Here is a 14844-nt window from a genome sequence, read left to right on the forward strand (position 1 = left end):
TTCTCCCTTTCATCCAGAAAACAGAGATAAGCGTGTAAATCAGAACAAGCTTGATGTCTAACATGAGCCCTGAAGTACGTGTACAGCTTATTCCTCCAAGGCAAGGGCAGGGCAATCCAAAGTGATGCTGGGAAAGAGTCTTGCTCAGAAACTGCCTGAGCTGTGAAATGAATGAACAGCAGGTACAGGGGCTTTCTGGGGGGCTGCTTGGGCTGGGAGGAGCAGGGGGAAAAGCGAGCAAAAGGCTGGAGCTGGAGAAGCTGATTGGAGGGAGCAGCTGCACCATGAGAGACTTGGAGCAGAACATGGCCTTAGGCTACGTTTGGCTCCCCTGTGGCAGTAGGCACTGGGTGTTGGCACTGCTGTGTCAGAGAAGGGCTGCTTTCCTCTGCCATGCAAGACTGGCAGAAGAACAGAGGGATGGGTTGGACCTGCACGGCACAAAGAAATTATTTTTTACTTCTCTGTGCATGGGAGTTTCAGTCCTTCAGTGAAGCTGAGAACAGTATTCAGCTGAACCTAAGGATGTAGCAGAGTTTGCTTTTGATAGGATATTGAAATTGGACAGGCAAAATAAATAGTGCTATTGAGCCAAGAGGCTGCATTTCTTATTGCCAGTGCATTCCAAGATAGAATACTTCAAAATGTTAGTTTTCAAGGTTATTTCTGTTGGAAGCACATTTTAAATCTTCTGTGCTTATTATTTCACTTGGTGGTATTTAGAGCTCTATCTCTTACAACTGGAATACAAAGTCACTTTATTTTTCCCATGACTGATCTCTTCTGGCAGGTCTACAGGTGGTGGCAGTCTGCACATCAGACTCATCTGCAGTTCTTTATATAGACAAACTAATTTACAAACACCATCATTCATACAAACAAACATGATATTTCCATTTTTCTCCTCAAGAGAGTTTTTAATAGTTAAATTTTTAGTTAAAATTAAATACTGTTGCATTCTACATTGTAAAAAGGAAGTAGATGCATTTCTTAAAATACTGTGAAACCATATAGCTTAACAGGCTCGTTATAACCAGCAATGGAACAAGTGATTAAATGCCAGTAGTTTACTATTTTTGTTTTTGCTTAGCTGGTGTGTTGCCAAGTTCCGTGTCTTGCAAGGGATCTCTTGGTAACTGGTGAGAACTGAAGAGCTCTGCAGCTCAGTACAATACACACACTGTTCTGAAGGCATAAACGGGATGGGTAAATAGATCTTGAAAGATCCATGCTGCATTTCTGAGTTGATGCAGTCTGCTCAGTGACCTTGGAAGACTCTGAGCTTCACTTTCTGTGTCTGTAGAATGGAGACAATGAAGCTGATCTCTGAAGTGCTTAAAGATCTGCTTAAGTGATATGCTTGATTACAGCATAAAACAGCACTGCTAGGAAGAGCACTGATGATTGCAAGGGTAACTTGTTCTGTAAATAGTTTGGACTTACTCCTTAGATACATAGAGTATTTCTTAATGAGTTGAATACCTTCAGCCAAGAATGCTTTTAGGATGGTTAAGCATTTGAAGGGGAGAGGGAGAAAGAAGGCATTGTTAAAAGGGAAAGAATTGCTCACATGCAGTGTATTAAAAGATAACCCTGGGTTATGGTACAGGTGTAACTGCTGTATGGCATGTAGTTCAAAGCATATATTTTTGGTGATGTATTTAGCTTAGGCTTTTTTAATCAGTTCGTGCTCTAGGCCAACTTGTGTGGATCTTTCTACGTAAGAGCACTTTAGAGAGTTGAAGGTGATTTCACTACCTCTCCCTGGTGAAATTTGTTTGATATACTCTAATGTGGTTCACTGTGGTCTCATGTGAAAATGTAAAAAACCAAGTGGCTTCACTGCTTCATGCAGTTATCCTTTTGATTTACTGATTGTTTATCTCTCTGTCTTCAAATCTTTCTCTCTTGACCAGACGAAATACTCCTTACAAAACCCTGGAGCCAGTCAAACCACCAACGGTCCCTAATGATTACATGACCAGTCCTGCCAGACTGGGCAGCCAGCACAGCCCGGGGAGAACAGCTTCCTTGAACCAGAGACCAAGAACACACAGGTAAAACATTTTTTCTCACTCACACGCCTTCCTGCCTGGCATGCTGCTATTTACTGAAAGTCACAGAAAAGCTTTGAAGCTTAGTGCTCTTGGTGGCACAGACTTCATTTTCTGTGGTACTTTTTTCCCAAAAATAAGCAGAACTTCAAAATTTGTGCAGTTGAGAAGTCAAGCAATGATGGGTCCTACTGGGTTAGAAGCTGCCTAGCTAGCCTTAGTCTAAAATGTTGTTACCCTTGATAGAATAGTTTTTTTGTTGTTGTTTTCAAGTCCAGTAGTTGCAAAGGGGAATTTCTTTTGATTAAAAACACTATGATGAAAGTAGTCTGAAAGAGCCAATTGCTTTCTTTTGGCTAAAACTTAATGCTTGTAATCAGTACCTGCATGATAGAAGTGAAATGTAAAGCTTACTCACAAAGCAGGTATTGGCATTAGCCAATTGTTTCCACATGATCGAGGATTTTGATGAAAGAGTAGTGTGCCCTGACGTGAGAAAGGTATCTTAATGTACTTTGTTCTTTTTTTTATCATGTAAATTTATTCTCAAATTGCAAGGATAGATTTTTCTTTGTGAGTTTAGTTTCCTCAGTTTGACAGTATCAGAACTTCCAAACTGCAGGAAAAAAAAAACAAAAAACAAAAAACAAAAAACAGACAAAAGAGCTCAGTAGCTAAAAATAAAATGGTAATTTATTTTTCAGAGAGCTTCTTCCTTAATTTTTTTTAACACCCTGTAGACAATTAAAATACAATTGATCACTAATTAGGGATTGAAGATATTTTGGACATGATGTTCATGAAATGGTGTCAGAATTAAGTAGTGTCTAAATCTGGATGCAGTGAAGATCTTGGTAATCTGTTTAGCTGGCTCCTGTGAATGCTCCCTACATTTGTCTCACAAGATCTGTATTTTGTGTAGACTGCATTAGAAAGTCAGCTGCAACCATGGTGACAAGATCAAGGTCTTCACAGACAGAACACTAACTTTGAAGAAGTTATCTTGGCTTCCATTTCAGATCACTGATTCTCTTTTTGTAACAGTATTCTTTTCTTAAGAAATGTTTGAATGATTTGTAACTACCCAGGATTGGTAAATAAACTGTAAAATCACTGGGTACTTAATCATTAATGTGAATGGATGAAAGTGGTGGTGTTTTGGTTTCAAGGTGTCTTGACTGCTTAGTTCCCTTTATATTATCCATTTAATCTGTGTAAATTCAAGCCTTGGCCTAAGGAATGTTCTCGGGTAAAATAAGGACAGATGTCGTCTGAACTTTGATTCCTTTTTTTGTTCCTCAGTGGAAAGAGATGTTTTGGTCTCTGCAGTAGATCACTAAAAGCGTGTTCTGTATTGCTGGCCTAGGACATATGAACAGTACTGAGACAAATTGCCACCTGGTTGTACTGTTGTCTTAGAAACAAACTTCTCTCGCACAAATTGTGTGCATGTGTGTGTGAAAAGGTGTACTGGCTAAGCAGATAATTATTCTTTCCCTTCTCCTACCCAGCTTGGATAATCACAGCTTTTCTCAGTGAAAAACTTTTTATTCTAAGCCCCTATTCTAAGTAGAGGAAAGGTTCCTTCAGCTGATAGCACAATTAATTTTAAATAATTATTTGTAGTTTAGGCATGAACTCTTCCAGCCCCAGTTTATTGCTTCTAATTAATACAAGGCTCTTGAACTATTCCTGCAGTTGTTACTCTATTGCCTAGAACTGGTATGGTTGCTTACCTTTTTATTTTTGAAGTCATGTAATTAGACATTTTATGCATAGTGGTGTTCCTCAGCTTAGCTAATTCCATTTATTAGGGATGTAATGCTTCCTGCATAATTGATTAGCTATATGAGATTGTAGGTAGAGAGACAAGGGCTTTTTATAGTGGATTTTTTTACTGTCTGTAATTGAGTTAGATCAGCAGAGTTCACACAGGAAGTGTGGCTGTTGATAGGCTTTTGTAAGAAATGTGTGCTAATACTTGTTTTTCTGTTTTTCTCTTATAGTGGTAGTAGTGGAGGAAGTGGCAGTCGAGAGAATAGCGGCAGCAGCAGTATTGGCATTCCCATTGCCGTGCCTACACCTTCGCCGCCAACCATTGGGCCAGGTAGGAGGGACTCTTCCCATGTTAACTTAAGGTTTAATATCAGTCACTTGTGTTTATACAAATGAATAGAAGTTTTTACCTCAAATAAAATACAGAAGATGACCTACAGAAAATTGCCAGTAGTAGAATTCAGACTTGTCAACTAGTGTCATTTATTTTGGTACAGTCTGAAGTTGCTAAGCTGTGAGAGAGACCACTGACAGAAGCAGGAGAACTGGTGTGTATAGCACAGCAGTGAAAGAGAGCAATGCAGGATTTATCAGTGTCTAAATCTGTTGAATTTGTTCCTTGGTTCACTTTCTTACACACGTGTAGGCTTTCCTTTTCTATTTCCCGGTGTTTCTGATCCTGCACTGGTTCGAATAGGCATATATCTTACTATCATCTGTCATCCCATTGAAATAAATGGGAATAAAGACCTGCAGGTACAGAACCCTTTGTAGGATCAGGGTCTGAGCTTGTATCAGTTTACTAAAGTTGAATTTTTGTATTTTTTTGGGAAGCCTATCAAATGCCCTTGCTTTCTTACCTGCTTTTTAAATATGTGGTCTAATTGGGAATATAAACTATTTTATTAGCACACATTTCTGTTCCTCCTCCTCCTGGAGCCCCGCCAGCACCACCACTGCCACCACCTCTCCCGATGGGCAGTCTGATAGGTGAGACTTGTGTCAATGCTGAAGTGATTGCAGTCACGCTGCATAATCAATAATCATCTCTTCCTAATGGACTTAGTGAAGCTGTTTTTTTCATCTGTACTGGGATCTACATGATTTTAACATCAAAATCAGTTCTGATGTGATTTTTTTTTTCTTACACAAATCTAATCTCCACTAACTTCCTGTGGTTAAAGCCTCTGAAGGTAAATGTACAAGGTATGGGGAAAAGCTGCTAGTTGCTTGAAATCTCTGTTCCCAATAAAGCTAAGGTCCAATATGTCTTTTCTGAAAGAGCTCAAAATTAGCTGGAACATTGCTATTCTGCTTTATCACTCTTGCAGTTGAAACTAAGCTGCTACAGTTGCACTCTCACTTAAAAATGGTAGCTGATGTGTAGGGTGATGTACGTATTCTATCCTGAGGGAAAAAGGTGACTGAAAAGCAGAAGTGTCTGTCACAGTGGCTTGGGTTTGATCCTGTAATGCTGCAGGCAGATGCCAAACTGGAAGACTTTATGATACAAGCCAACAGTTCTTGAAAAAAAGCTTCAAACATTACATGTTGCTGTTAGGAAAGGATTTAAAAGTAATAAGTGTAAAACCACACAGACCTCTCCCTTTCCTATCAGAGACTGATGTCAAAATTCATAGATCTTGTTATGAAACCAGCTTTGGAGGCTTTGACCCATGTAACCCTTTGCACTTTCTCTTACTGAAGTGTTAAGCGAAAGTGACTTTGGATGGCACTACAGGACTGCAAACTTCTGACCGCGCACTGTGCCATGCGTGTGCGTTTTGTATATATTTTTATCTGTCTGTATAAGATATATACATATGTATTTAAAAGCACAGAACATCTTATTGCAAAACAGTTTTTGCATTCAAAAACTGCGGAGTTGTGCACTGATCCATGTGACCTCAGCGTTTGAGATTCATTAGTTTGCAAGGCTTGATGCTGTTGTTCATCTGTCAGAGGTGAATGCAAAAAGAGAACTTAAATTGTTTTATTAACCTTGGCTTTTGTACAGCAAACATGGGGAAGGTAAAAATGGGTATCCATCTTAAAGAATGAGTGACATGTCTTTCTGACAGCCGGCACTGGTGATTCTGATCTATTAGAAGTGCAAATTCCATGAATATAAAAGCACAGCTAGCAAATATGATTGGTGAATGTGCCAAGCGTCTGAAGCTTGTGACATTTATTTTACTATTTTATTAGAGCATTTTTTTATATTTGATTGGAGACAAATTCTGGTTCACAATGGAGAACATTTGCTTTCAGCAGAATGTGTGATTTTTTGTGTGCTCTTTTCAATAAAGGGTATTGCACGTAGAATTATTGAGATATGCTTAGGAGCTGGAAGCTGGTCCAAGTTTCCAGCCCCATCCAGACTGTCAAAGTAGTTATCAGCATTTCTCAAATGCCCTTTATATGAATGTTCTTTTATGTCTTGTGTATGTTTTCTTGTAATTGATTATAACAGGGATGTTTGTCTTCTGTTAATCTCCTGTTACTGTCTTAATTTACTGGTGATGTGTGGTCAAATAATTCCCAGGTTCTGGGCTTTTTCTGTTTTCTGCATTCTATCCCAAGTAAAGCTCTGCTCAAGTCTTTTCCTTGGTTCCTCTGGCTAATGCTTTTCAGCTGCTCCAGGTTCAGCTCCTGGTTCCCAGTATGGCACAATGACCAGGCAAATCTCGCGACACAACTCTACCACTTCTTCAGCATCTTCTGGTGGATACAGACGGAATCCTTCTGTGACTGCCCCATTTTCTGCTCAACCTCATGTTAATGGCGGGCCTCTTTATTCTCAAAATTCAAGTAAGCTTCTGAGCTCTGAAATCAAAAACTGTTTTGAGCAAAATGATTGTAAAAGCATGCATGGCATTTTAATCCATTTGTGAAGAGCATCAATAAGATTATTGCTTTCTTTCCTGAAATAGAAGGAAAAACAAACAAGAAAAACTCTGAGTTGTACAGAGATTGTACTGTATGCAATTTCACTGTTTTTCCCCTCTGAGTTGTTTGCTGTTACTCACGACGAGAAATTATGATGATTGCCTGTCTAATTATGGGCACATTATACTTAGCATTTTAGGTGTGTTTGGAGAACATAAACTAAAACCAGATTTTTTGCAGGAGACCTAATGTGGTTGTAGCACACTTCCTCCACTACTGGACTAGTGGCGAGAGAGTGCTATTGGAGCACAGTGCTCATAAAACAATCTTTTCCCATTACTCAGTATCTCCCTGTCTCTGTCTTGTTCTCAGATCCTATTTCTGTCTCCAAATTTCTCTTTTGTTCTTCACTTTAAACTTGACCATTAGAGAAGGGACGAAGAGTTCAGTCTCTTTTCTTTTTAACAAATTGCTCCTCTATGCTTCTACACCAATAGTAGAGATGGAAATGAGTGAGTGGTGGGATGCCCCATCTCTAGAGGCATTCAAGGCCAGGCTGGATGTGGCTCTGGGCAGCCCGGTCTAGTGGTTGGCAACCCTGCACATAGCAGGAGAGTTGAATCTAGATGATCATTGTGGTCCTTTTCAACCAGCCCAGCTCTATGATTCTATGATTCTATGCAGTGGGCAGCTGAGCCTGGTTTTAGTCAGCAGGGTTCTGCCTAACCACGGAACACGGCAAGCAAGGTTGACTGCAGAAAGTTCTGCAAAAGAGGGATCTACTAGAATCTTGGTGGAAAGCTATGTTTAGATCAGGGACTTTTTCCTTACTGTCTTCAGTCCAAAATTATCCTTGCTGAAATTCTTCCTTACTGGAAACAACAAGGAGCGTTTTGACCAGATATACGTAGAGGAGTGACTGTACTCACATGGCTTCTAGTGCTGTGCCAACTCTAAACTTCAGAGTGATATTCCTATAAAAAGAAATGTTGATGTTTGGGCTGAAGATCTCTACAGATCAGTGCTGCCTGGTTCTTTCTTAAGGAAAGAACACATAGACAATATTTGAGACACTAGGGTGAAACACTTTCTCAGTGGTTTACAAGTACGACATTAGTCCAAGAACGTCTTTCTATGCAGGCACAGTACCTATCTACTTTTTTTTTTTTCCCATTCCTAATTTTCAGACTGACTCTTCATTTTCTTCCACATTCTGCTCCCCAAAATTAATTGTCCATAATAACAGAAACCCCCTCCTGCTCAAACAGTTGTGTTCTGATGAATAAACAGGACTTCTGGAAATAGTTAGTCATCTTGAATGCTCTGCACACCACTATTTCTGAACATGTGGAGTTTTCCAAAGCAATTTTTTGCTCAAATGCAGGTGCTGTTCCTCAGTCCGGCATCTCTGGTGTTTTCAAAATACTGATTGTCAAATTTTTTTTGAACAGTATTTTGATGATGGGTGCGTTTTTTCTACCTTAAACTGTTTTTTTTCTCTGTTTCTGTAACTGGTGATTTTTTTAATGCTACTGTCTTGACATTAAATCTAGGTTCCACGTTTCCTTAAGGTTTTACTTCTCATGCTAACAAATATTCTGTTTTTTTCTTAGATGTTTACTTCAATTTTGTGAGAAACCTGTTTGTTGTCCCTCTTTTATTGGTTGTTTCCCTCATTCCGTTGATTTGATTATTGGTTTTGTAATGAACTAAATGCTTCATTTTTATTCATCAAACATTAATCTTAGTCATGGCTTTATTTAAAATTGTTGCTTACTTGGAAGTATGGAACCTCTTTCAAATTTGATTCCAACTGGATTATGCTGCTGAATTCCCATCTTCGCAGGAATTCTCTGTTTTGATGCAAGAGAAATTCTCCTGAGAAGAGGCACAGTGTAAACAAATGAGTCAATGTTCTGTTGTTGTTTTCTTTTTTGTTTGCTTTTTTCTCTCTCCTCCCCACCTTCATGCTGTCCCACCAGCACTGATACTTTATGTGGCACATCCTGCTGCCACCAGGCCTCTCTGCTGTGTGCAGAGGGAAAAGCTCAACACCTCAGCTGTCAACCCGATGGGGCTGAGCGCTGGTTCAGTGTTTCCTGTCTCATGTCTCACTGAGCAGGGCCGTGCTTCAGGGGAAACGAGAAGCCTTTGCCACTTAACAACTTCACAGTTCTTAAGTTGCAGGGTGCCTCTAACCACAGAGGGCTTAATAACTTGAAATAAAACACCATTCCGCTCAAAACCTACTTATTTTCTTTCCAACAAGCAACAAGTCCCTTTTTATATGCAGAACAACAACGCTGTGAGCTGTCCCTTGTCCCCATCCCCAGCAAAATTACAGGAGGTGCTCTGTACGAGTACTGACATCACAGCATTGTTTCCTTTGTAAAGTCGCTGTCTTTACTCTGTGTCAGTGCTGTTTTGCTGCATTTGATGTAGCTCTCTGCTCTGATGGTAGAGGAGGAGTCCAAAATCCTCCACACCAGCGCCTCCTCTTCTGGCAGCACACTTTATACAGAGAACTCCTGGATCTGAGCAATTGTGAGCACAATGAGAAGCTCAGCACTGCGTGCTGCCTGAGCCCCCCGCGCTCACCCCAGGAGCTCCCCGCTGTGGTCTGCACTCTGCTTTGTGCTCAGATGGATGCGGGCAGGTTTTGCTTTTTGGGCCTTGATTGGCTGGCCCCGAATTCAGCCTTGTTGGAAACACAAGCTTGAAGAAGGTTCTTCTGTGTGTGTGTTCTTGTTGTTCTTGACATACTTTGTTTTGTGGTCCTCGTTACTGACGGCTGCTTTTATTTGTTTCCTTTTTTTTTTTCCCCTGTGTCCGTTTGACTTTTCCCATCTGGTGTGTGCCTTGCTACCAGTTTCTATTGCTCCACCCCCTCCCCCTATGCCTCAGTTGACTCCACAGATACCTCTCACAGGCTTCGTGGCCAGGGTGCAGGAAAACAGTAAGTTTGGACAAGCTGAGCTATTAAAGGGTAGAGCCTCCTTCCTTCTAGCATGCATGGCTGGCAAGTCAGACTCTCTTTTGTTTCCTTTTCCAGAAGCTAATACCATCTTGCGTTGTAGTGTCAATATGCTATTGGAGCTGAAGGGCACACTCGTCAATATTTTATAACATGTGCATGATTATTACTGACCCATTTAAGTTCCAAACTGCAAATCTATTAGAGAAATACAGTGTGAAATATGTGGCATCTGCTTCATCTGAATGTAGAAGTGTATCTTAATTAAAATATTAATTTCATGTTGAATCATCCTGCCCGAGGCTTTTTCAGTAGGGATAATTGATTAGTTTTTATTAGAAGGCTTATGCAGACTGTCAAAATATGTACTGTGCAATCATTGACTCCAATACTGCGGTAGTTTTTGGGGAGCTACAAAGGCAATTGAAAATGTGCAGTCTTATGATCTAATGCCATTACAAAGGAGTTCCTGAGGTATTTCTCCTCTCACCCGCCTTTCATTCTCCATTGCTTTGTGTCCTGTAGCCAGATTTCCCTACTGAGCTGCTTACAGCATAGCTCTGTGGATAGATTTGTGAGAGATGCTCCCTGGCTGTGATTTGTTTTCCACTGCTATCTCTGTTTTTACCATTATTACTTTATTCATTTCAGGTGAGTGTTCCTATCCCGAATTCTAGCGCAGGGGTAAAGTCTTGCTCCTGCTGTGAGTTCATCTTTGTTCCAGGAGAATGTTGTTGTTTTGTAAACAAAAGAAAGAATGCAATGCAGGTAGGGCATGAAATGAGTATAACGCATTCTTACGGCGTTTGGGAATCATGGTGGAGTCTGCTAGAATCTCAGGGATTGTTACTGTGCAGTGGTGCTCCAGGATATGCTGAGGGGCCCTCAACGCTGATTGGTGTGGCTATGCAGCTTCCCATATGAGCTTCTTAGTGCTCATATTGTGAGCGTTTCCCCAGGTATAAGAAGCATCTCTGTGGTTCCCATTCAGAAAGAAGGTATTTTGGTGTTATGTTAGGTGAATGCTAAGAATCGTGTTTATGTAGACTAGCATGCCACAAAATTGACATGCCTTCCCAAAATGCAAAGTGTAGAGGTACTAAAGGTATAAAAGGTACAAAATGTCTTCACTTGCAGATAACCTTAAGAAAATTGACACCTGCTTCTGAATTGTTCCAAGTATTGTCCTCCTGGAAATAACGCAGCACTTGGGGGAGCAGAGATGAAAGGGACAGACTTATTTGTCTGTGTCGCAATGAAAATTAAAGCTGACTTGTGAATGAGATTGCAGCAGAAAAGAGCTTGAAATGTGGTCTAGGAATTGTCCTATTTATTTTCTTTCTTTAATAGTCCCTGGGGTTTGAAAGTTCTCTAATGAGTGTGGTTTTGAGCTGCTGCTGCCGCCTTGTTTCAAAGGTGGGAGTGCGTGTGGCAGCTGTGCACACACTCAGCAGAACTGGCTGCAGGGGACCTTCAACTGTCTTGTTTTCTACAGCACAATCACAGGAAGTGGAGTTACAGAGACACGGGTAGGCTTGTCTCTTATGGGAAAAGTCTTTCTTTCCTTTTCATAAAGATTGGTGGGTTTGGAAAGCATCCTCTGTGCACGCTGTGGACTCCTTTCAGACTTTTTCTAAGGCAGGGGATTAGAAAATGCTCAAGGCCTGTTCTTTTTTCCTGCTCCCTGTGCCCAAGCCATGGGTGCCTCCTGCAGAGAGGTTTAGCAGTGTGCCCAGGGACCAGCGACTAGCTGTCAGCTGCTGCACTCTCACACCCGGTCTGTTAAAGATGAGTCTGCAGGGCCCCACTTAATGACAGGGATGTGAACACAAGCTAGAGAAGATGCTTCAATTTGAAGCTTTGTTAAGTCCGGTCTCTGTATCGGACCCTGTACCCTTCCTCATTTAGAGTACTTCTGTATGCCATTTTTTTCATCTAGAAAAATTGATACTGCTCCTGATTTTGCCTGGCTGAGTTCAGAACCAGGCAACGTGTAGGTTGCAATCCCAGAGATGGAGTGGAGTCCTGGGGTGACACTTGTCTGATTTTCTGTTCTGTTTTCTCCGCTTGTGTAAATGTGATGTTGAATTGTTTTACACATTTCCCATAAAACACCCACTGTGAGCACAGCATTTTGATTAGGGTGTGTGTTGGCACTTCCACACTCACATTTCCTGCCCTCTTCTGTTCTTGTCAAATAAGCATCTTCACTGTTGAATAAATACAGCCTTTATTAAGGTAAGGATTTCTCAGCATCTCAAAGGATTGTTGTTCAATACTTTTCCTGGCTGTAGCTGGATACTAAGGATAGCAGTATATTTGGTGAAAGATGTGCTGAGAAGAGCAGACAAACCCTGTGTATTTATAAATAGTGCTGTCATGTGCCTGTGGTGTAGTAACGAAGCCTGCCTGTGAGTGCTGCTCAGTAATGCAGGCAAGACAGAGCACTCAATTGGACAGAGACTTTGTTAGTCTGTCTCCAAGTGACATCAGTGGGTTTCTGTATGGAAGAGGAATTGCTAACATAGTGGCAGCCGCCTCCTGCCGCAAGGCTATGGGGCACTGGAGCTCGGCTAGCCACACTGTGGGGAGCTGTGATTGAAGTGACAGCAGTGCCTTGGGGGCTGTGGCCTTCCCCCATCACAGCACAGCCTCTCTGGCACAGCTAGAACTTGAGAGCTGTGCTGAGCTGTGTTGCTGAGGGCCAAAGGTTAGTCACTGGTTAGTAGTGGCCAGGCAGATGTGAGGAGCAGTAAAGCAAACAAATGTAACTAGCAATAGCTAGAGCTTCACTCCGTGCTGTGTTCTTTCCTCGCTTTCCAGCTTGTCTTTCTTATAGGTAGCAGCATTCTGGAGCATATGCCCTGCTCTTTCAGTCACGCCCTCTCAGAGCAGTGGATTTCAGCCTCTGTCTGTGTTTCATATGCAGACTTCCAGATTGCTTGTAATTAAATCTGTGTGCTTATACAGCAGTGCTGAGCTCAGTGATGGTTCCTTACAGTAACTCCCATCCAGGTTTGTGTGTAGTGGCCCCAGATCCAGGGAATGAGATGGGCAGCCCTGTGTCTCACATCTGAGATCTGTCTCCCCTCTGTTCTGCCAGCTGCTATGAATGTTACTAAGATCTGTTTGAAAGAGTGATTTGTTCCATAATGCCTTTCTCTTTTCCTTTTCCCAGAGCAACCTGTAATTGTGCTGATTGGAGAGTGTCAGGGCAGGGATTTGACATTTTGGATTACTCACTTAATTCCTTGAGCACTTTTTCCCAAAGAGCAGCAGCTGTCTGTTGTAGTTTTCCATTTGTTAACTGTATCCTGGATGTGTGCATGCATACACGCAAGCCAGTCTGCAGGATACTGATCAGTACAAAGCTTTTCTTCCGCAGAAAGATCGCTTGGTTTTTGAAGCCCAGTCTCGTCCCTTTTTTGTGATCTGTACCAGATCTTTTTGTGCTCTTAGGGCTAGCTCTGAGAGAAGGAATCCAAAGAAGCAGTGTTCACAAACAAATGAAAGTGACTGTACAGGCAAAGGCTTTGTGCAGAACGAATGGTGCTGCTGGCTGGCCAGCAGCTGCTGCTGCCCGGCTCAGAGGGTGCTGCTTGCAGTGCTCCCACAGCTTCTGCTGCAGTCAGCCCTCAGCATGGCCAGCGAGCAGGGCTGCCCGTTGCTGGTGTTCAGCTTATGACCTGCAGCATGTGCTTTGACTCTAGTAGCATCTGTATGTAGATCTGACTACTAATAACGAATGTAGCTGCGTGTTGTAGCTGTTAATACAAAGCCTCTGTTTCTAATCAGTGCATGGTATTATAGCGCATGCTATGTGTGTTGTCATCCCCGCCCCTTTTATTTACAGTCTACAGCCTCAGGTTTGTTTGTATCTGCACGCTGGTTTTCATGTAAAAAAACTTTCCCAACGTTTCCAGTTGCTGATAGCCCGACTCCTCCCCCCCCGCCGCCCCCCGACGAGATGCCAATGTTCGATGATTCCCCCCCACCTCCACCCCCACCCCCTGTGGACTACGAGGACGAGGAGGCTGCTGTTGTGCAGTACAGCGATCCCTATGCGGATGGAGATCCTGCCTGGGCGCCGAAGAACTACATAGAGAAAGGTAGGAAGGACTGCAACTGTGTACCTGCAGCACCGGGGATTAATGGTATCTGAAGGGGATGAATGACAAAGCTTGGTCTGATGAAAAGTCATTGTCCCTGCTAGTCAGAACTCGAAGCGTTCCGTTCTTGGTTTGTCAGTGGCTACACCTGATGTGATAAAATATAATCCTTTTAAAGAAGGATTATAAAATATCTTCAAGCATTCTAGAATTAAGGGATAAAAAAAGTATAGCGAAACAGTTATGAGAAGCAGATGTGAATCCTATGGCTTTTCATCTTTGCTGAGCTGCTGCAGCTACCTCAGGATTGCTGAGCAGTCATCTAGAAAGTGTGCTGCAGAAAGTCCATGCTCTGTCCTGCTCTATCCCATCAAGATAGAAAGCCAGCTAGAGCAGACCATGAAACATTTTGCTGCGAAATGTAGTGAGGCTTCCATGGAGACAGCAATAGGATGAAGAATGGTTTTAAACTGAAAGGGGAGATTTAGGTCAGATGCTTGGAGGAAATTTTCTTACTCAGAGGATGGCGAGGCCTGGGCACTGGCTGCCCAGAGAGCTGTGGGTGCCCCATCCCTGGAGGTGTTCAAGGCTGGATTGAATGGGGCTCTGGGTAGCCTGAGCTGCTGGATGGAAGCCCTGCGCATTGCAGGGGGTTGGAACTGAATGGGCTTTATGTACCTTCCAACCCAAACCATTCTGTGAGTCTATGAGACATACCAGTGAGTCTGCCTCAGCAGACTGTAACTGTGCTTAGACATAAACTCATATAATAAACATTTCTTCCCATGAATAACTGATTTCCTGCCCATGGAGCTGTCTGTGTTAGGACAGCGACCAGCTTGTCAGCAGCAACGTTGCAAGTTCTCTCAGGCTCTGGCTGGTACTGTCATGTGCATGAAATGTGTCTGTGGACCGTCTTGGCAGCAGTGGTGGAACTGCTGTGTTCTGTCCTCACTGCTGGCTGCACTGTATGTAGAGTGCACTCATGGGATGAAAAGAACTGACCTGTTCCACCATCATTTGCTAGGCAGTAAGATTCAAG

The 14844-nt window shown here is 42.3% G+C and overlaps 1 protein-coding gene across 10 annotated transcripts in view; it reads left to right on the top strand.

Moving 5' to 3' along the window:
* ABI1 (abl interactor 1) overlaps positions 1–14844 on the top strand; it is a 77169-nt gene that overhangs the window by 60629 nt on the left and 1696 nt on the right. For 2 of the 10 annotated variants that reach the window (XM_085227213.1, XM_085227215.1), the window contains 6 exons: positions 1917–2057; positions 4061–4161; positions 4740–4820; positions 6465–6641; positions 9589–9675; positions 13617–13802. In XM_085227213.1, the coding sequence (XP_085083339.1) occupies positions 1917–2057; positions 4061–4161; positions 4740–4820; positions 6465–6641; positions 9589–9675; positions 13617–13802 (773 nt within the window). The remainder of the gene's footprint in view (positions 1–1916; positions 2058–4060; positions 4162–4739; positions 4821–6464; positions 6642–9588; positions 9676–13616; positions 13803–14844) is intronic. The other 8 variants (XM_085227223.1, XM_085227216.1, XM_085227214.1 and 5 more) reach the window with 7 other exon arrangements.

This window comes from Meleagris gallopavo, chromosome 6, assembly GCF_905368555.1.
Source record: "Meleagris gallopavo chromosome 6, MGAL_WU_HG_1.1, whole genome shotgun sequence".
Lineage (NCBI taxonomy): Eukaryota > Metazoa > Chordata > Aves > Galliformes > Phasianidae > Meleagris > Meleagris gallopavo.